Source organism: Gambusia affinis, linkage group LG07 (genome assembly GCF_019740435.1).
Source record: "Gambusia affinis linkage group LG07, SWU_Gaff_1.0, whole genome shotgun sequence".
Taxonomy (NCBI): Eukaryota; Metazoa; Chordata; class Actinopteri; order Cyprinodontiformes; family Poeciliidae; genus Gambusia; species Gambusia affinis.
Genome location: NC_057874.1, coordinates 27,464,518 through 27,487,758, shown reverse-complemented (window position 1 = coordinate 27,487,758; position 23,241 = coordinate 27,464,518). Strand labels below are relative to the sequence as shown.

The following is a 23,241-nucleotide window of genomic DNA, read 5'->3' as shown; positions in this document are numbered from 1 at the left end:
TTTTTCACACGTCCATATCATTAGATTTCCTGTCATACTCATCTTACATTCCTCAATATTATATATATATAGATATATCCTTACAAAAAGGGTATGTGTAAGGATATATCATAAAAATCATGTGACTTTCACATGTGGTTCACATAATTTAGTTTTCATGTGAATGAAGTGAATCCAGGGGCGTGGTGCGGTGGTGCAGGGTGTCAGCACGCCCCACGTTTGGAGGCCTTAGTCCTCGACGTCATGAGTTCGACTCCCGGCGATCTTTGGCGCAAGTCCTCTCCCCTATTTTCTGTCTGCCTACTGTCACAAAACATACGGATCACTAGTGCTGCAAAAACTCTTCGGAGAAAAAAATTGAAAAAAAAAAAAAGATGTGAATTATATGTGAAAGCACATGTAAGCGTGTGATTCTGGAACGTGTCGTGGTGAAACCACATGTGAATCACATGTGATTCACATGTGAACCACATTTATGTGTGAATCTATATTTATATAATATTTATATATATAGCACATTTATATATATCTATATCTAGATATAAATATGTGAATCAAATGTAATTCACATGTAATTCTTTGGGTTGCACTTGGTCTGGTTCCTCACCTTGGACCCGTCTGCATTGGGGGGCCCAACCAGAGGCATGAAGCCCCCACAGCAAGACTCCTAGGATCACTGGGACACTCAAACCCCCCCACCACGATAAGGTGGCAGCCCATGGAGGGTGTGTGTGTGTGTGTGTATTAAGTAACCTGTTAATTATGTGTGAAAGAGAGAAAAAGAGAGAGAGAAGAAGAAAGTTGTTTTTTTAAACGAGCACAATGTGTTGTAAGAATATTCTGACTTTTGGTCCATTTGTGAGGTGAAATGTATTTTGTAGTTCTTTTATGAAGTTTTTTAGGCTCTAATAAAGTTTTTTAGGCCGTTATTTAACAGGTTGAACAGGAAATTGGGAGGAGAGAGAAGGAAACGACAGGCAGCCGATTCCCCAGGACTGGGAATTGAACCCAGTTGACAAACAAAACCTAGAAGTAACGTCCTAATCAAAACATCATTTACAGTTTTACTATAAATCTGGTTAAAAAATAACTGAATTTTTTAACCAGCCCCTTCTTAGCCCCTTTTCCTTCTCTTTTATACAAGCAGACAGCACATGAGCTCAACAACACAAAAGCTTTATATTTATTACAAAGTATTGATCTAAGAATCGATTTATTCCTGGAGTGGAAATGATTTCTGATTAAATTCTCTGTTTTCATACTTTAATTCTTCTTCTTTTACCTTTTCTACAGTTTTTCATGTTAAATTGCACTTTTTTGTTAAGTTTCTTATATTATCTTGAATCTGTATTTGTAAATAAAGACTAACTCAAAGATCACACAGTAACTGTTATTTTTGATAAAACTGTTTTTTTCTTATAACAAACAAACCAGATAAAACAAGTTTCAGCTTCTTCATGGTCCAGAGTATTAAATTATGATTAGATTAAACTCTAATCTTCAATTAACATCCTGGAACCTGAAGAAATCCAAACCTGTTAAATCAGCTTTTAATGTTTGGTATAAAAACAAAAACAGGATTTATCAAATAAAAACAGGAGAATGGACTGAACTTGTGTTGATCCTTGCTGGTCATGTTGACACTCAAAGAGCTTCACACTACAGTCACATTCACACACACATGCAGGTCGGGGGGCAACTTGACACTAAGTGCCCTGGGGCAGCTCAACATGTGGCTGAGGAAGCTGGAATCAAACTTGCAACCTTCTGGTCACAAGACGACCACTCTACCCGCTGAGCCACAGTCACACTAAAACAGCCACTGCATGATCCTTTTTATAATCTTTTTAAAATACAGGTTTAAACAGTTTAATGAGCTACAATTCAGTGCAATTTAATATAAAAAGTGTGTAGAAAAGGTCAACTAAAGGTCAAACCATAACAGCACAAGTACAGTGAAAATAAACAGAAATCATTACTATTAAAAGAAGAAATTTTAACTCTTAAATCAATACGTTGCTATAAAATTGAGCCCAGTGTTGCAGCTCTAAACCAGTGAAGGGAAAAGAGCTAACGTAACGTTCGGCTAATTCAGTTAATCTGACCAGTTAATCTGACCAGTTTAACAATAAAACTGACCAGTTAATCTGACCAGTTTAACAATAAAACTGGACTTTATGGTTTGGAGTTTCTGAAAGTGTTTTGGGTCGATTTACAGCGACCAACTGACCTGATCGACATGTTTTAGGAGATGTGGGGGGAAACCGGAGCACCCGGAGAAAACCCACGCAAACACGGGGAGAACATGCAAACTCCACACAGAGGGTCTCTGTGAAGGCGCAGCGCTAACCGCTGCACCACCGTGCTGCCCACCTTTTTTCCAATTGGGTTGGGAAGGGATCTATTTTCTAGTCTGTTAATGGGGGACAAACTTTTCCATTTTAAATGTTAAATTTGACGGAGCGTGGCATGGTGCCCCGTTCACAGAGGCTACGACCTCCGTGGGTTTGATTCCTCTTTTCCTCTCTTGCTCGTCTTTCTCCCTCCCTAAATATCAAAATGAAGAACTTTAAACATGTTCTTGATGTTCTTCACTCTTTTGTTTCTTTTTTGACTTCTTCAATCCCAGAGTCTTTCGAACTTTTTTCCAAATGGAAAATTTAGATTTTTTCTTTTTGCCGTCCTTCATGCTTTCAGTGTCTGGATGGTCCAAATGCTCCAGGACGGTTTCTGCAGGGATCTCTGTCTCTTCTGGATCTGTTGAACAACCTGATAAAGGTTCTCTCGAGAGTTCCTCCTCTGAAGAAACCTGAGGACTTGAGACTTTAACTGGGTCCAATTGGTTGTGAGAGGTTTCCTCCATCTCTTGGAAAACAGTGATGGGTTTTGGTTGTAAATCTTCGTTATCACCTCTCAGAGTCTCTGCCAGTAGTAAATCCTCTTTCTGTCTTTCTAAATCATTTTTCAGACGACTGATCTCCTGCTGATATTTCTCTGCTTGTTGTTTCATTCCAGTTATTTCTGTTTCATACCGAACGTTCAGCTCCAGGTACAAACCGTTAAACTTCTCCAGCTCAGCCTGGGCATTTCTTTCCTTCTCTAGCAGGGATTTCATCTCTGTTGTTCTGTTTTCTCTGAGGACAACCAACTCAGCTCTCAGGTTGTCCAGAAGCACCTTGTCCTCTCTTTTCTCCAGGTGATCTTTTCTCTCCTGCTTTATCTGCTCCTGGTAGGTTTCAACCTGCTGCTTCATATCCATGATGTCTCTTTCACATTTACTCTTCACCTCCTGGTGAGAAACCTGAACCTGATCCAGTTCAAGGAGCATCTTCTTCGCTCTCTTTTGCCAGATTGTGGTTTGTCTTGCCATTTTTTGGGAGACCTCCTCCTTCTCAGCTCTCAGTTTGTTGATGAGCTGCAGATTCTTCTCCTCTCTTTCTAACTTGGCGTCTTTCTCACTTTTCGCCTCCTGACGATATCTTTCCAGGTCTTGCTTCAGTTCACAAACATCACTTTTGTAGTTACATTTTAGTTCATTATACGAACATTTAAGCTGATTCAGTTCTTTCTCCAGGAGTCTCTCACTCTCTTGCAGGACGGTGATCTTTTGAGACATTTCCTGAATCATTTCATCTTTTTCAGCTCTCACATTCTCCAGCAGCCGTTGTTCCTCACTCAGCCTTGCTTCATAAAACTTTTCTATCTCGGCCTCCTGCCTCACCAGAGTAACTTCGGCTTCATACTTGGACTCCAGCTCCTTGTAGGAAGTCTGGAGTTGGTCCAGTTCCTCTTGGAGAGCCTCATTTTTCTTTCTCTCAGCCTGTACTTCAGATATAAATGCTTCCCGGCTGAGGAGGTGGTCCACCTTCAACTCCTCAAACTCTTGTTGCAAATGCTTCTTCTTCATGTTTTTCACATTATCGTGAAACCCGGAAGCAATGACTGAAGGGTTAACATCTACTGGATCACTGGACTTCTCTTCTCTCTCTAGTCTCTTTAATTCCCTCTTTGCCTCTTCGGCCTCTTTGAGAAGCCTTTCTCTGAGAGCTTCTTCTTGTTTTATCTTCAACTCCATCTCCTCCAGCTTGGCCTCCAGGTCGGCCATGCTTTGGTTGTCTTCTAACCTGGCGTTCTCCATTTCCAGACAGGAGTTCACTCTTTGGATTTCCTCGTGTAAGATGTCCGGGTGTGCAGGAGGGAAGCTGCCTCGGGGGTTTTGCTGGACTCCCCTTCTCGCCTGGGGTCCCATCATTTTGTTGCGGTAACTCTGAAATAGGTGAAACATTTCTCCTAAATTCAATCACTAAAATTGTCGATTGTGTAAACTAACTGAAAGAGCTTTGCGCACGTCTGAACTGGTCAGTGATATTGCAAGCAATGAAAAATATTCAGAATTGTGTTACATACAATTCTGCAGTTGATGACATCACAGACTGTGACGGTGACATCACAGAGTCTTCCTCTGCTGGCGGTGTGACATCATTCCACCACCAAATATCTTGGTCTTTATTCTTGTTAACATTCAAAATAGTCCATGTTTTTATCCAAACTCATTTCTGTTTTGGGCCAGATCAAAAATCTGAATGTTCATAAAGGGTCTGTTGTGCCAGAACATATTGATAAAACCCAACTAGAACATTTTGGAAGAAATTTAAACAGGGCCTGCCAGGGCGCGCATGTTGGTCTGGACCCGGAGTTCCGACGCCAAAAGTCGGCGTGGACGCCACAGGAAGCCGCAGCGAGATGGACTGCATGAGGAGATGCTGTGGATAAACCAGTCAAATAAATCAGTGGTCCCCAACCACCGGGCCGCGGACCGGTACTGGTCCGTGGACCAATTGGTACCGGGCCGCGCAAGAAATAATTAGTTATGTCTGTTCTATGTATTGAGTCTGGTAGAGCTTTTATTTTGAAAATCCTAAACCGGATGCTCTCGGTTACATCTTGCGCGCCAACATGCAGCTAGACACAATGCCTAGAGGCATCGCCCCGTCGTATAACACGCGCACCCCCCCCAGCCAGTTTGTTACTCACCAACTCCATGAGAGTGTGAAAACGTTGCAGGCCTGCATCAGGGTTTTACTGAAAACATTTAAAATCCTTCTGATATGGCTTTGACTGAAGCGTTGCTTACCTTGCAGACCCGAGCCACCCGGCTGTAGACCCTCTGGTCCCACTGGCCGGCCTCCACCGCCTTCTCCTTAAAGAAGAAGTAAACTTTATCGTCGTCTGGACTGTGAGTGTCAGGGATGGAGAAGGAGCCCACAAAGTCCGGCTCTGTGGGGGGAAGGGAGGAGTTCATGTTGGGAAACCGATGCAGCCTCCAGTTTCTCTGCTGTCTTTAACCTTAAACGGAGCTAGAATGAAGAAATGCATCATGGGAAGAGGCAGCTGCTCACCGTTGAGCCAGTTGTGATCGTAGGCCTCGGTGCGGATGTAATGCTGACCGCTGCCCTGAACCGAGGTGCGGAAGATCGCCGCGTTGGCGCCCATGAAGTCGACTGAGGTTCCTGCATAAAGTTCACCATCTGAGGGGAGAAACGACAAGATCACTGCAGGGCAAAGGTCACTGCAGGGTAAAGGTCACGAGGCATTTTGAAGGCGCCAGCATCACAAACTGCTTTGGCTCTTCACGTATTTCCTGCAACCCATGTTGTAATAGTTTGAGTTTTTCTTTATTGTTTAGTTTTATTTCCATGTTTCTACAATTCAATTAGTTTTAGATTGTTTGGTAGTTTTTGGTCATTATTATTAGTTAAACATTTCTTAGTTTTTGTTTATTTTTTATTAGTTATAACCATAGTTTTAGTTTTTCCATAATTGGGATCATCTTCAGGTGCAGAATTCATAAAGACCAAAGTATTGTGAATATATTTGCGTCGAATTGATAATTAATACTCAGCAGAAGACACCAGTGAGTTGCAGAAGGACAAATGCTTCATCCTCTGCTGTCCAGCTGTGAAACCTCCATGAGACAACATGAAGCCCCTGGGGGTCTCGGTCAGGAGGATCTAAAGTCGCTGAGTTTAATGTGTTCAGTGTGGCGTCAGCAGTGAACCACACAAACCTCGACTCGGCACTCAGCCGGCGGGCGGACAGGCCAGGGACGGCACGCTGCTAAATGTCACCAGAATATGGAGAGAATGAAGTAAACTCATTTGAACATTGTGTGCCTGTGAGGACAAATGTTGTTGGTTAATTAAATCTGACAAAAAACATTTTCCTAACTTTTTCTGGTGACAGAAAATGCAGGAAAAACTCCTGACTGCACTGCATCAGATCACTGACTCCCTACCAACGTTGTTATAGTTAACAAAAACTAACAAATAACAAAAACTGAAATTAGGAAAACATTTTTGTTAACTGAATAAATAAAAATGGTAATTAATGGGGGAAAGGACTATAACTAAGTGGAACTACACTGTGTGTTAATAATACAAACTAAAACATACTGAGATTATAGATATGCTTTGTTTTTATGTTTATGAATCTATTTATCAACGTTTCGAACTGATGTGAGGATACAACGCAAGCAGTTTACGTCAGCAATGGCACTCCATACACCAGGCGGTGCTTATGCTGGTCTGTGAATAGTGAGTTTGTTGTTCAACAATAATTAAATAAATTTTTTGAAAATGGTATCTTCTGTCAAGTATCCGTTAACCGATCAACGTAATCATAACCACAATGCTTTGGCTTTTTGAAATCAGCGCCTAAAAACTAAAACTGCTACTATACCTAATAAAAAACAAACAAAAACTAAACATTTAATTAATAATAACTAACAAACACACTCCAAAATTATTTGTGACAAACTGAATTAAATTAAAAATCACAGCGAAATAAAACTAAGCTATGAAAAGCCCAGAGGACAGGTGCGTGGTACCAGTCAGCCTGGCAGCGAACGGCTCTCTGGGACTGAAGGGACACTTTCCTCGTCCTGACTCGACGGCGTGGGACAACCTGAACCACGGCTCCTGCAGGACGGACACAGAAAGAGTGATGAAGAGCGAGGAAGATTCTCTGGCTCCATTTTGTTGCACATCAGAGAAAAAGACAATGAAAGTTTACAGAAAATAAGAATTAATTTAGTGTTTCTTTGCCAGCGATTTAAAAAAAATAGATATTCTGCAGGTTTTCTTTTGTATTTCCTGTTAGTTGCTTTGTGAGATTTTGCACATTCTTTGCGTTTTTATTGAATTTTCTTTCTGACCCCATTAAAGTTAAATTGTTATTTTGGTAAATCTGCTCTTGGTTCAGACTGTGCCTGTAAATAAATGGTAAATGGATTGAACTTATATAGCGATTTTCCAGTCATTTTGACCACTCCAAGCGCTTAACACTAGAGTCACATTCTCCCATCTACACTCACAAACACACTCCCAGTCATACACCGATTGGTAGGCAATTTGGGGTTAAGTGCCTTGCCCAGAGGCACATCAACATGTAGCAGGAGGAAGCTGGAATCAAACCTACAACCTTCCGATTGCAAGACGATTACTCTACCATAGAGCCACAGTCAGAACTGGCAATTGACTTCCTGTTTGCCGTTTCATATTTTAGATATAAGCATAAATGTTCATTTTACAACAACAATACTGCAATAGTAAAGAAAAAAGTGTTTATTTCTGCTTGATTATAACACAAAGAATGAGTTCTGTACTATTTAACGAGTCTATAATTTCCAACTGTTTGGAAGCATTTTAAACATTCTTACATTGGATTTATTTATGTTTTGTAATACAAAACAGTATTAAACAATAACAGCAACAAAAAAGACTCAGCATTGTATAATATTCTCCTTTTCTTCATAATCTTCCAGAAACTCTTTAAAATTTCCTCTCTTTCCTCAAATGAACGAAACATATCTCTGAGAACATGGAAGACATGCAACTTTCAGTTAATCAATGTGTAGTTTAAAGGTGAATAAATGTAAATAACCAAATAATTGGTACCTCTGGGTTCTGGCTGAGCTGCAGGTAAGTACACTGTGGATTGAAGGCGCCGGTGCCACAGACGTAAACATGAGTCTTATTGAAAGGCTGCAGCACGCGGACAAAGTTGGCACAATCTCTCTGCAAGTCAAACACAAACAATATGAACATCCAGAATGTGTTTAACAGATAAAAACACAGAAAAACAGTAGGTTGAAAAAAAATGACTTAAATTCTTAAATCCTACAAAGGATGATCAGTATTTGAGGTGAGAAATAAATAAACATTAGTATAATTATTGTTACCTCCAGGCTCTTGCCTGCCAGCCTGCAGTGCTCCACATGTTCTCGAGCTGCAGGCCAGTGGATCTGATGGAGAAAATAAAGAAACAATCCAAATAATTAACTTAAATTTGAAACAAATAAGGAATCAACCACTAATGGAAATACCTGCTAATTTTAAACCCTGAAATCTAACGTCCAAAATTAAAGAGAAATTAGATAATTAGTAGAAGTTACCCAATTATAAATATTGATAATCTCCTGAAGATTTGTTGCTTAGTTAGGGATCAGGAAATTAGGAAAACAGAAAAAGTAGGGATCAACTGGTAATGTAAATAATTATAATGAAGTTCGAATCAAATTTAGCTAAATAATTTTAGAATTTTATAATTAAGCGTCTGTTTCTAATTACTACTTGCATTATGATACAGAATTGTTTATAGGAGTTTGAAATCAGTAACATCCCAGATTAACAGCAAATGCTAATATTAACTGTTGCTCATGCTAGCTGAAAATGATGGATTAATTTAGCTAGAAAGTAACTGGCTAGAAAGTAACTGTTAGTTATTTATTCCTTCAGTATCATCTTCTAATCTCATCTGTTTACAGTTTGTGAAAGAAGAGGCAAAACTTGATGCTAATGCCAACAATTACCCTAAAAACAGGAAATAAAAACAGAATTGTTCATAAACTATTTTAACTGTAATAATCCCTAAAATATTTTATTATGTTGTTTTTGAAAAGGTTAGGCTTCATTCAGCTTAAAATCTCAAAACCAATCCGGACCTCCTTGCTAATGCTAACTATATTGAATGCTAACTCATAACGACAAACATCTAATTACATGTTGATAACCTGCAAACATGTAATCATTAAGCAACTGTTATTGTCGCCCACTATTTACTCATCACCATAGTTTCTCTGTCAAGTCTTTTGCAGCTGATCCAGAATGCTGCTGCTGGCGTTCTCACTAAAACCAGGAAGATGGACACAAAACACCAGTTTTAAAGTCCCTACACTGGCTCCCTGTAGCTCAGAGAATAGACTTTAAAATACGTTTAGTTTATAAATCACTGAACGGCTTAGCACCACAATACATTAAAGATCTGCTTCTGACCTCAGGTTCTGGTTCTGGTTCTGCTCTAGGCCTCCATCAGAAAGATTCAACACCTCACCTTGTGGACGGGCTGGTCCAGGTTGTCCGAGTTCAGCAGGTAAATGTGGTCTTTCCCTCCAACCAGCAGCCATCCTCTGTCCTCGTCCAGCAGCAGGACCTGGTAGCCCCCGCCAACACCGGCGCCCCAGTAGACCGCTGAGCCGTTCCTCACATCTGGAAGAGTCGGGAACATTCAGGGGTTTATTCACCACAAAATTCTTCATACATTCAGTCCTAAAACTGCAAAATTAAAAGGAGACAGTAGATAGCCGCTGCGTTTCCACAGGATGCCGAGTCTCTCGGACCTCAGATCTTAGTTTAAACAGGAACAACTGGAGCGTTTTGGATCAAAACTAAAGATGCTATTAAGCACTATATCTATCAACCAATCAGAGGGAAGAAGGCGGAGTTCAGAAACCGTAATGTTTTTAGCTCCAAGAGCTCTGCTAGCTTGCAGCATCTGGTGTCCCACAAACAGCAGGTCTCCATCTCTATAAAGCAATAATTTCAACCTATATACGTTTTATTTACATACTTTTAGACAGAAGACACCGAGTTTTATCCCTCATCTTTCTGGATCCAGAAGTGCTTGCTTCCCCTCAGTAACATGAGCCTTCACTGTGCTCTATAACCACCTTGCTGTGCTCTATAACCTCCAGGTCATGTTTTAGTTTCTCTGTATCAGTTTAATGTAAAACCAACTTTTTTTGAGCTTTTCATCAGGTTACAATGTTATTCCCTCATCAAAAACTTCTTTCATGCATGTTTGAGAAATCCTCTAATCTCCACGGCAACCATTCAGCTGAGGCAAAACCCCTGGGTGGACCTAGCCCCGCCTTAGAGGTACAGCTCCTCCTGAGAGCTGCAGTTTCCAAGTTTCTGCCTCATTCCTCCCCTTCTCAGCTCCTTCAAACTATCCAGAAGCAATTAGCAAACAGCTGGTGGAACTGCTGAGCTCAATATACAAACTACTAGAGTAACACAGGTAAAAACGTTGTTTAAGAGACAGGGGCCCAATTTAAACACGTTAAATGAGGAAGGGAATTTTCTTTTAAGTCATATTTGACATATATCTTATTTTTAGAACAAATGAAGGTAAAAATAAATGCTATAAACATGTAATACTGCCCCTTTAAAATTGATTTTACAGCCTTTTCTCACTCTGCCTCTGTGTTTTGGCCTCATTCTTCACAAATTAATTCCTCATACTGATCATCAGACGTTTCTGAGTTTACCTCATACCCAGGCCACTCGGTCTGGTTCATTTTTCCACATAACTGCAGCTTGAACCTGGCGGCTCCTATATTAATAAATCAACAGTAATGTAACCCAGCACTGCAGGTCAGGAGAAAACCTTCCCTCTGTGTGTTTTAGTAACTCTGTGCTGTGGTTGAATGCCTCATAACTAAAGTCAACACTAACGCTACACACACACCGACTGGCCCCTGTTGTCCCTGGGGAGGCGGCGTTAAAGCAGGCATGAAACAACCTGGAGAAGCAGAGCAAATTAACCCCGAAGCTCCAGCTTTATGATCTGTCGGCTCAGGCCTGAGGAGCCGGAGGACCAACCGCTGCAACCCAACGGCAATCCAAGCAGAAACAGCAGAGCTCAGGAATCCAAACCGTTTCGTAGCAGGAGGCGTCGGCAGCCATCAGGCTCCCAATTATTTCTACTTTTCATTCATTGGAAGTGAAACTTTTCTGGCCGACTGCAGGTTCCTCACAGCTGTCACCAATTTATCGCTGTAACTTCATCCCTCAGTTATTTGATTAATTTTTTTTCTCATGAAATGAGTAAAACTCTGGAGCCAAACTTTAAAAATGTGGATAGAAAACTGCTTTAAATATGGAGAATTTTTATAGAAAAGCAACAGTCGGAACCTTTCTATCCGTGCGTTTCTGGTACTCCCGTAAATCTGACGCACAAACGACATCCGCTAACAGCAGCGATGGCGGATGAAGCCCCTTTTCTTGACTGCCGGCAGAGCTAAGCATGTATCGTATTGTTTATCATTTATTGTAATAAATTTCTTATAACAATTTTGATTTAAAATTCAAATTAATTATGTTTAAAATCCCCAAAACTGTCCGTAAAGTCAGGATTGTTAGCTTTCTCCACTGTTTGTTCACTAATAGCATCAATAAATACAAATACATTTGAAAATATGATTAAATATAGATACTTTCAGTGATACAAATCAAACTTCTTTATGTGTTTTTGAGGAGCAGTATTAGTGTTTGTGTAGCTATGATTGCTGAATCATTCAGTCACAGCCATAAAGTTACATAAATGATTCTCAGTCAATATCACATTAATACCACAAAATATCATGAAAAACCTTAAGTCCATCAATCTGATAGTTGAATAACCTAAATAACAGATTCAAAAATATAAATATCTTTGTTGTTGTCCTCATCTGTCTATTAATTCAATAAAAAAATGGCTTTTGAATTGAAAATGCTGCTTATTTTGTTGCTATGTTGTTTCAATTAATTACGATGAGTTCGATTAAACATTTGAATTGATTCCACCACTAGCTAAAACATGATCAACATTTTTTAAGTATCTAAAGAAAAATTAAATCACAAGTTTTGTTCTCCTAATTTCTGCATTTCATCCTGTAAACTTCCTGACAACAGCAGCTCAAAATTTTAACTTAAGTGAAAGCAGAAAATTTCTTGCAGCTGAATTTGCACGTCCATGTTTCTGCAGATCAGCACCAAACAGAGCTGTCAGTGAGGAGAGTGGAGCGAAACGACCCCCCGCGGAGCACGCAGAGTACAACCGTCACTCATGCGTACGCGCTGCGTGTTCAGGCTTTGAATGCAGCACGCCACATTTGCTGCACCGTTCTGAAAGAAATAAATCACAGCCGTGACGAGCTGACAGGTGACGGCAGAGACCCGGCTAGCCAGCCGGCCGTAGAGGAACATTTGAGGAACTGCAGAAGAATGCAGTCAGATTTGTTTACACAGCCTGAGGAAAACAAGACAAGATGGATGGAAACAGCTTAGAAACTCAATCAGTGACGAACAAGTCGAATCAGATTCTCAAGCCTCATTTGTCGGCTTTGCTTTGTGTCTTTATTACACAGAACTTACTGCATTAGTTTAGTTCAGGTGCTACAAACTAATCCTGGATGGTGAAACTTGTACACCGGAGTGAAGTTGTCCCCCTGCCCCATCACATTTTTATGATACATTTGTGCTGCAAAATCTTTTGTTTGTGCCACTCTCATTTTAAAGATATTAATAAAAGTTTCCAGAGGTTATGAAAGATCAACCAGCCCTGCCATCCTCTTCAAGTCAAAGTGACTACATTTCTGCATTTGTGCTTTGAAGATAATAATGAAAGTTTAAAGGTCAAAATGTCAACCAGCTCCACCACATTTGTTATAAAAGTATTACTGATTAAACTTTAGCTTTAATAACATAAAGCTGCATAATTTTTGAAGTTTAATCAGAAATAATTTTATAATAATTTTTTGTCAGATCTTGACTTCTTGGTTAACGTCAAGTTGTCATAAAAAAGACATTTTGAATAACATGACACTTCGTATTAAAAGTGCCATGATTTATCAAATGACACTTTATGACAACAGGCATGAATATTCATGAAGACTTACTCGTGTTAATGACAGATGTTATGTCATGTTTATGACAGTCTTATTCACAACCCATCGAATAAAGTGTTACCGTAACTTTTATCTGCAAGCTAAGACAGACATGTAGCCTAATAATGAAAGGTTAAAGGTCATAACTACGTGTTTGTTACTACATGTATTTACTCTGCCAGTCACCAGAACCCTGTTATTCATGTGAAGAGCCTGTAGGTCCTTTACAAAGCCGTTTAAACATTTATCGTAAACATCCACAGGTTTCAGGCCATGAAGCGTCTCCATGTTGTACAAACACTTTGTGTTCACTAAGTAGTAAAACTATGTCAGAATGAGATTGGAGGCAGCTTGTCCACATCGTCTGGCATATTTTCCTTCTCTGTCTCATGCGAATCGATCCCCACAGCAGCCATCTTGTTGATAGATATTTCTCTTGCAGTGTCCATATACTTTCTTTTTGCAGTGATTCATCTATGCTTTGTGCTGCACTTGCCTACCAAGATGGCGCATATCACTTCCAGTTCAAACTTGTGGGACCTCGAATCAGTAATGTATCGATAACATTCCTTTTAGATTTTAGAAAAGTAACGTTTGAGTTTCTGGATCAATAGCCAGAAAGCTGTGCTTTCAAGAAGGGTGACCTATAAGTCCTCAGAAGTCATCAAAATGCAAACTGGTAGTTCTGGAAATCCTTCTACAAAAGTGACCAGTGTGTTCAGGAAAAGTCTCCTCTTCTTCACTTAAATGTCATGATGAAAGAACAAAGCTGCTAAAAATAAAAATTAAAAAACTGGAGGAGGAGATTTAAGCCCAGGAAGTTATTTATGGAGCTTCTGCTTTTCTCTCCAATCCTCCAGGATTTCATCCATCAAACAGCCATGATGGCAAATCAGCCAGAAAATGAAAAGTAAACACTGTGGGAGATATCAGGAGGGGGGGCGGAAAATGTGACATGAAACCCTGAAGAAGCAGCCAAGAGTTTATATCAGTCAGTGGAAATCTGTTATGCTTTGACTTCAGGTTTTCCAGTAGTTTTAGACGGGAAGATATAAAAACACTCTGGCTTCACGCCGTTATGGCAACCTGCAGAACAACACTCCAGACAGCTGGTGTCAACAGAACTGTTCTGTTTGAACAGGAAGAAGCTTCTGGATCCAATCAGACCACTGGGATCACAGAAACTACGTCCACGAGTTGCTCAATGAAACGTATGAGACGTAAGGTCATCCCTCCCATCTTCATCTTTCCTCCCTGCAGGTTCTGAATTATTGCTCAGACTTTAAATCTCTGCTGCAGTTTAATTTTCTGTTTCATTACGAGGATGTGAACTATCCTAGCTGAGGATGTGAACTATGCTAGCTGAGACACCCAGAGTTACGGCTAGCTGTGAGATTCAGCTCCTGATTATCAGAACGCATCAACATGCCAAACACGCTACGATCACCTTCAACGCCGGAGGATTAGGAATCACCCTGGGAGTTGATGGAAACAAAATACAGGCATTTCTGATGGACTGCACCTGAAGGCACCATGATATAAAGAACTCGATTTCCCCTCACCTCCATTCCTTCGAAGCTCTGCTTTGTTCAACTCAGGAAACATCCTCAGTCTCATCCTTCCTTCCTCCCTTCCTTCCCTAGATCCTTCATCTCTTCTATAAACCTCTCACAACATTTTGCTCTTTCGTTCTAACTCTTTTCCTCTCAAACTTACAAACTGTAATCAGAGCAAGTTAAAGGTCAAGGTTGACAGCGTAACAGTGTAGGGGACCAACTGTCTCTCACACACACCTACACACCTATACACACACACAGCCACACACACACCCACAGGTCACATTCCTGCCCTCCTCTGTCTGGATGTTTTGGGATGTGAATCAGCTTTGACAGATTTCCTGCAGAAACACGCAGCATGTTTTTATCCAACGACCCAAAAACACACCTCAGACTGAGCTGCAGAGTGTGTGTGTGTGTGTGTGTGTGTGTGTGTGTGTGTGTGTGATGATGGGAATGTAGGTGTTTCCCATCCCAGTCCCACATGAAGTCAGCTTGTTTTGGTTGGAGCGTCGGAAACCAGCAGCAGCAGGACGAGGAGGAAGTGATGTCAGAGATGTCAAGCTGACCCAGAGGTCTTTTTCCCTGAAACTTTGGGCTCCAACAGACACTCAGACTGAAGAGTTAAGAAGACGAGGTGGAAACCATCAACCTCTAAATCTGACCCATCGCTGCTTCCATACAGGGTCCAGATTATTTCCGAGCCCAGATCCCACTGGACAAATCATCTGGATTGATTGAAAAATGGCCTTGTGTCAATTGAACACAAAGAGTTAAATGCTCCTTTTGTCTTTCGCTGACGTCGGTCGCTCCATGTGTGCTGAGCCCAAAACAACTAATCAATCTGCATGGATTATAGCTAATCTGAGTCCAACAGCTTGAAGGATTTGAAGGAAGTGAGATAAACGTGAGCGAAAGATCCAATCAGTGGATGTAGAACCAACGTTATGGCAGATCAGCAGTTCAGGGCTACCAACCGGCGCCGTACTGCAGCCTGGTTGACCCGGTGACCTCTGAGCATCTCCTCTGTAGATCTGAGGGTTGGTGATGAACTGAAATGGTTTGAATCGGAGAGAAAGGCTGTGTGACCTGGGAAAGTTCAGGTCCAGGTTGGAATCAGATCTCAGATTTTTTACCAAGCAACCATGGTGCATGAAATCTGTTTCATCTGCAGAGCAATGAGATTTATGTCCAAACAGCTGAGGATCGTCCCTGGAGTGAAGGTAGCAACGCTTCCCACAGAGTTTCCCAGACTCCAAACATTTCAGCTCTCATGCAGAGTGGAGAGGAAAAGACGTTTTACAGTTTGAGTCAGAGCTGATCTCTCTTTAGGGCTGGACTCAGCTGGATTTTGGCTTAGTTCAGATTTTTGAACAACACAAGTCAGAAATGCTGGATTCATTTTACCCATACCATGATGCAACTTCCTACCCTTCTGCAGTCCAGTCATAATAGTTTTGGGTTTGTCATTACAGTTCAATTTTATTTCATATTTAGTTTTAATTAGTTTTTAGAGTGTTTGCTAGATTTTTATTAGTCACAATTTAGAAATGGTGACAATAAACTGATGTGCTTTGGATTATTTACTGTTGGGTTTTTTGGCACTAGTTGGCCATAATCTAAAGGTGGAAGACATGAGACATGAATGTGTTCAGATGGATTGAAGGTTTTCACCTGAATGAAGTGGAGATAAGTGTGTTTATGTTTGTTTTGAGCCCTGAAGCCGCCGTTTGAGTTTCTGCGTGATTAACAGTTTACAGGCGGACGGTTGTTTGTCCTGCAGCCACGAACGCAGCAGGAGAAACTCGGAGTTCATTAAATGCGTTCACTGCTTCCCCTCACAACCACAAGCTGCTACCGTTTCACTTCCACATAAAACCAAAGAGTCCAAATTATTACCTCCAAAATGTGGAAAAAGTTTCTGACAAGCTGAAGGAGTGGAAAAACCAAAACCAAAAGTTTCCAGAAGATCCATCAGAACTGATAAAGTCTGACATGGTTTTCTGTGTTTCTGTCATTTAATGTGTTAAACTAAAGATTTCAATCAAATATCAACTGCAATAAAATGTCACCTCCAGAGCCGGCCCAAGGCAAATGTGATTTAAGCACCTGCTTACCATCAGGGGGCCCCATAGAGCATAATTTGGTTTTATTTTGTTTGGTAGTTGAACATTTTCCACACTTTCCACATTTAAAAAACAAAAACATATTAAACAAGCTGACTCAAGGTAATTCCAGTGTAATCTACGGTTTCCAGTCAAAGTGTTCTGGTGGCACAGATTTTGAGAAAATGGAAATGATGATATCTGTGTTCATCACTGCAAACATGCTGGTCAGAACTGGAGCAGAAATTATGTTTAAACTGAATACCGGAAATATTTTACAGTTTCTGATTTGTCAATCATTACTGCTAAATATGAGGTGAACGAATAAACAAAGGGAGCTGAAAGCTGAATAATTTATTTCCAGTCAGAGTTAAATCAGAAGCACCAAACACTGAACCCTTTCAAACAAAGCCTGACCGGGTCCAACGGGCCACACCGATCCTCAGTAGAACAGAAAACAGGAAAGCTGGTCTTAAAGGCAGACACACATCCGTTTCCTACCTGAGTGAGAGAGCTGAAGCCGCGGCCCGGTCTGGCTCCAGGTCCTGGATTCTGGGCCGGTTCTGGACTCTGAAGGCTGCAGACTCAGCAGCCAGAGCAGAAACGTGGCTGCTATGAGAGGAGGGGATGTTCTGGTTCTGAGACCTGCAGCCGATCGTAGCATCTTCTCTGACCCGACGAGTCGCTCCTCCAACTGAAGGAGAAAAGGGCAGAAGGTCGGGTTGACTTATTAAATGTTTATTTATTTTATGTTCTTCTGATTACCAATCAATCAATAAAATGTATTTGTACGACACATTTCAGCAGCAAGGCAGTTCAAAGTGTTTTACATTATAAAACACAAAAATAAAGTCATAAAAACATCATACAGTCACCAATTGAGAAACCAGAAAAATTACATTTTGACGAGTCTGATCATCAAAATAATCAATACACATCAAATATATTGATCAATGTTCCATCTATAATGTTTCAGAAGCAACTCTAAACAGCTGGGTTTTTAGTTGTGGTTTAAAGGAACTCAGTGTTTCGGCTGTTATGCAGTTTTCTGAAAGTTTGTTCCAGATTGGTGGTGGATAGAAGATGAATGCTGCTTCTCCATGTTCTCCATAAAAAGGAGCAGGTGTTGCTTCTTCTACACATTTCAGACGGCTGCAAATCTTTCCTGGATTCTTCCCTTGCAGTGACCTAGTCAAAGCCTAGAACTGAGCCTGATGAAGAGTTTCATCATGTTGATTAACGACCCAAACACGAGAACTGATGCATAACTGGGATGTTTTACTGTCAGAAATGCTGAAGTTAATAAAAAGGACAAATTGCTCCTAATCCACCTCTGGAGACAAATAGAACAAAAAGAACAATATTCATAAATTTGGTAAAAAAAATAATAGAAATATTTGAAGCAGAAGCAGTTAACCCCCAGGTGGGCTCTATCCTGCAGAACCTGCAGAACCTGCCTGTGTTTATCTCTGAGGCACCGGTGCTGTTTTACTGCTCAAGGGTCAGAGGTCATCAATGCTCCAGATGCAGGAAGAGTTCAGCTACTGCAGGAGAAACGGCCCAAACGGACCAGAACTCCTCCTAACATACGAGTTGGATCTGAATCATTCTAATGTTCTGATCGTCAGTGTTTAACAGAAAGATGGACGGACGGATGGACAGACGGACGCCCAAACCCTTTTCTCTTTTCCAGATCTTCCATCACTTTCCAGGATATTCTCATGAATATCCTGATATCCCTTGTTTTTGTTAAATCCAGACTGACCTTTGACCTCTTGCTTCAGAGTTCCTGTTGGCAGTAGGGAATGCTGGGAAATCTCTTCCTGCTGCTCTGCCGGGTTTTACGCTTCATTCCTGCCTCCTGATTGGCCGACGGCTGGAGGGGGCGGTTCTCTAAATCCTTCTGGATGTTTCTGAGCACAATCTGAGGCTGGGGTCATTCAACTACGCTGCCCCAAAATAAATCTGACCCGAGGTTCTGCTGCTGCGGATCGGGTCTGATCAGGTTTCACTTTAACTCTCCAGAAAACTCTGAATCCTTCAGGGACGACCAGGTAAATTGGATCGGATCAGAACAAGGCAGAAGATCAGAGACGTCCTCATCCCACGGAAACCAGATGTTTGTTCAAGGAAATAAAGAAAATGTTGAATTATAGCCGTGAGTCCAGATATGTTTGCATCGTTACGGGTCTGTGGGGACTCTGTCTGCTCTGGTTCTGGAACGGCGGGAAGCCGAACTAATCCACCAAAGAGTCGGGCTGAATGGTTCCTCATAGCGATGGTTATATTCCGTAGAAATAAACTAAATAAACGATCCAGTATCGTGTACTGAACTTTCAAAATTAATCAGCTCCAGTGCACCGCACCAAAGGGAAAGTAACTCTAAAAACCACATGAAAACAACTCAAAACAACTGGTATGTGTCAGTTTTACTCAACACGCACATCCGTTGCCATGGCAACAAACACCTTTTTTTTTTTTTTTCAAAAACAATTTACTGAAATGTGAAATAAGACTCCCCTTGAATCCCAGCACCGGTTCAAACTCTAAGCTGGAGGAGTTTCTCTTTCATTCCAGTGACAAACCAACAAACGGGTCTAGATCAAGACGACCCATCCAGACAAAATGCAAGCTGTGTTTTTCCAGAACTTTGTGGGAACTGGGAAGTTCTGGGAAGAGGAAGCCTCCCCTCCAGTTGTTTCCTTGTTCAGTTGAAGTGCTGGAGGAAATGTTGTCGTCCGTGTCCCCGGGGGTTCCTGGGAAGAGAGACCGGGCTGACGTCACGCTCTGGCAGAGAGCAAACGGACCTCGTGGTTCTGAAACAGACTCGGTTGGTCAGATGATGTTCCAGATGGCATCAGGTTAAAGAACATGAAGACAGCAGATCTTAGTGTTGGTCTTGATCCACAGAATGGAAGATATTGATGATTAATCAGGTTATCATTGGTGTAAAGTGGTAAACTTTTCAGCTTTTAGTTTTATGCAGCCAGACGTAAAACGATCTGCCTGCTACCAGGTTCTGCCAAAACTCAAAAGCATCAAATGAAAACATGAGTGGAGTCTCTGCTGTAGCAGTCAGACAAAACCCAAATCTCCACCTGAGGATGTTTCCCACCTGAAGGTCGGTATTTTCAGTTGGATTGATGTCCAAAGTTGTAACGTTTGTTACATTTACAGCTACTGTGGTTTTTTTTCCCACCGCACTGTCAAACCAACCAACCTGTTCCCCTCCTCGCCTGCGGGGGCGCTGCATCAAGAAAGAAACAAAAAAAACATCTGAAGAAGACACTGAGCGCAACTTCCTTCTTCACAAAATGTAAACGAAATTGGAGTAGCATCAGATTTTAGCGGTTGGAAGCCATTTCTCCTGTTAGCAGTAGATTAGCGTCCTTGTTTTGGTTGTATTTACCCAGAATGCCCTGCGCAGTAGTCCACTTCCTGCTTTTGGAGTGGTCTCCAGTCTGCAATAACGTCTGGGAAAATGTATCTGGTGATGACTGCTGGGGGCATTTCACATTCCTCAACATGTCTGAGAAGTGACAGAAGATGTGTGGGCAGAATCATGGATGAAGCTCTTTTTCTGCCTTTGTGTGGATATAATCAGACCTGTGCAATGAGAGTGATGCATGGCGGCTGTCTGGTTAGATGGATGGCTGTGGTATTGTGTCCGGGTTAGAGGGGAAAGACCCAGAGTTTGTTTCTTCAGTCTGTCTCCAGACAGCCTGCTGCTGCTCATTCACTGAACGTCTGACCCAAAGCATTTAAAGCCACACTATGTAACTTTTATTTAAAAAAAGTTTCTTGCATATTTATTAAAACTGTCACCATTTCATGACGGTATAAAATGGGGCAGATAATCTGTGAAAAGATCGATCTCCTCCAACTCCTCCCTGAGCTGTCCATCAGAGCCAGGAGGCGGGTCTTAGCGCTGTCAATCAACCTTTTAAAAAGGTTTATCCGCTATCATCAGTGGTCATGCTATCTAGAGGGACCTAGACAGTTATTAGCTTCTAATAGTTAAATATTGCTTAGTTTCAGTTTAGTTTTTGTTATTTATAGTTCAGTTTTTTTTCTTTAACTTCTGTTAATTTTTATGTGGAGATCTTCAAAAGGTTAAACTATTGTAATGTGATTATGTTTCCATTGATTGGGTAAGAAATACTCAACAGAAGATTAATTTTTCAACATCAGCAATAAATCAATTAATGCATTATACATTTTCTAAAAACAAAAAAATTTCCATTTGGAAGATTTATTTTCTCCCTTTCGACCAAAAACTGGATGACAAAGATCTTCAGTTTGTTGAATTAGTCTCAGCTAGATTTTGGTTGACTTCATGATTCATTTTATTTGTGGCTTTGTTTATTTATTTTAGATATTTAAAATTTCTTACACTTCCAATGTTAAATGTTCATTAGAATTTAAAGTTTTTCAATCTTTGAGAATGTGTTCTTGCATTATTATACCTTCACCTTGAAAACAGACTCTAACCAACATGATCATTTATTGCAGTAACTTCTGGGACAATTTTTTGTTCAGAAAAATTTGCTATCATGACATGAATTGCACTCAGGAGTGCTCCGGACCAGCTGTAATTAGCTGGTAAAAACTGCTTGTGTGAAAAATAAAACTCAACTTCACATCAGTTCTGAAGGTTAATAAATAGATTCAAAAGTACAAAACGCATCTCTGCTTTGAGTATGTTTTAGTTAGGTTTATGAATATTGTTCTAACTAGTTATAGTTTCTCCCCACTAGTTACCGTTTTTATTTATTTCAGATAAAAATGTTTTCTCGATTTCAGTTTTTGTCATGTCATTTGTTTTTGCCATCCATAATAACGCTGGTTGGAACTCGATGATGCGATCCGCTGCATTTAGGAGATTTTCGGCATTTTCTGTCACCATGGCAACATCTTCTGGTCTCACCGGGTCTGTGGGAGTTCAGGCTGCGGACGGTAACGGAGGAGGACGCCATCTCCTCTGATCCCGTCCCAGACCATTCAGGCGGCAGATCCTTCATTCTGCCTCGCTGGGAATCTCTGCGCTCCGTTTCTGCAGCATTTCTTTCCATCTGAAGGTTTTATTTGGCTCTGTGATCTGAGCCGAGGCTGATTTACAACCCTCCACCCTGCACCACCCACCAGTGGCTCGATTCAGCCCGGTTCTGACCAGAACCACTTGGAAAACGTTTGTTGTCGTTCACATTTTTATGTCAAACTTTAAAGAGTGATAGGCAAGCAGAAGATCTAAGAGGAGCCATTTTCTTTTAGAGCAGCTCAGGTCAGAAAGCAACATCATATTTCATACACAGTCCAGGTGGGAGGTTTGAAAAAAAACTCTCAGAATGGCGGCGCGGCGCGGCGCAGGAGTAAAGAGCAACATCCATGTATGGAGCAGGCTCACGATAGTTTTGGGTTTTTTATTATAGTTTAGTTTTTTGTTGTTGTGACTTTTTGTCTAATTCAGTTAGTTTTAATTAGTTTTTACAGTGTGTTTCCTAGTTTTTATTAGAAATTATTAGTTTAATGTTGTTAGTTTTTTCATACTTTGGTAAATTTTTTAGGTGCAGAATTCAAAAGGGTCAAAATATTATACTGTTTATATATACACATCGACTGAGTAATAAATACTAAACAGAAAATAACATTTTCAATAAATGTATTCATTTATTGCCATTCTTGCGTTTTCTCCCAACTTTTGTTGTCGCCTTTTTGGAGACTAACTTAAGTAACGCCAGGAGGAGTACGGATTTCTGTAAAAATGCCATAAGTTGACAATGAAATAAAATCTATTTCCCATCAGTTCGAAAGGCTAATAAATAGATTAATAAACACTAAACAAGGGATATTATCTCTATAATTTTAGATACATAAACTCTAATTGGAATATAGTTCCAGTAAGTTCTAGTTTTTCCCATTTGTTGATGTTTTTATTTAATTCAGATAATAAAATGGTTTCTCACTTTCAGTTTTTGTTATTGTGATAGTTTTGGTTAACTGTAGTTAACCTCAGCATGACTGACAGCCGTCAGCGGCTTCCTTTACTCCATAGACAAGAGCTGAGGAAGATGATGAAGAGGAGGATGCAGACCTGAGGGAAGCTGGGAGTTCAGGTTTCCCATGCAGCCTGGTCTTTGTCTCAGCGCCATTAGGAGTCCGCAGGCTCCTCCTCCCCGCTGCTGGTCCCAGTGTTCCCAGCAGATCCAGTGAATAGATGCTCCTTTCACTGCTCACCAGGCCTCCTAATGAGGGGCGGTGAGTGTCAGTCAGCTGGATCATGGTCCCAGTAAGACCAGATCTGTGTGAATGGTTTCTCTGACCTGCAGGTCCAAGCCCACCAGAACCAGAGTAATCCCTTTCAAATCCGCTCCCACGTAGGTGGGAACATAGACGTCACTCAGCAGCGCTCTGATTACGTTAGTAATAATGGCTGCTGACGACTTTGAATGAATTTTAAGGATCTTCAGATTCGATAGCATCGATACCAGATCAGAACCAGATGAAGGGCTTGAGAAAGAATCAATCAAACTGTCGGCACCGACAGCTTCAGTCATATTCTTCTTTTTTATGACAGTTGACAAGCAACGTTCACATG

General features: G+C 40.9%; 1 protein-coding gene across 2 annotated transcripts in view; it reads right to left on the bottom strand.

Moving 5' to 3' along the window:
- Nucleotides 1-23,241, bottom strand: part of si:dkey-49n23.1 (semaphorin-3D) — a 51,375-nt gene that overhangs the window by 13,980 nt on the left and 14,154 nt on the right. For both annotated transcript variants that reach the window (XM_044120978.1, XM_044120977.1), the window contains exons 2-8: nt 17,148-17,340; nt 9,391-9,545; nt 8,240-8,302; nt 7,956-8,075; nt 6,887-6,977; nt 5,400-5,528; nt 5,135-5,277 (exon numbers count right to left, since the gene is read on the bottom strand). In XM_044120978.1, coding sequence (XP_043976913.1) covers nt 5,135-5,277; nt 5,400-5,528; nt 6,887-6,977; nt 7,956-8,075; nt 8,240-8,302; nt 9,391-9,545; nt 17,148-17,310 — 864 coding nt within the window. In that variant the 5' untranslated portion in view covers nt 17,311-17,340. The remainder of the gene's footprint in view (nt 1-5,134; nt 5,278-5,399; nt 5,529-6,886; nt 6,978-7,955; nt 8,076-8,239; nt 8,303-9,390; nt 9,546-17,147; nt 17,341-23,241) is intronic.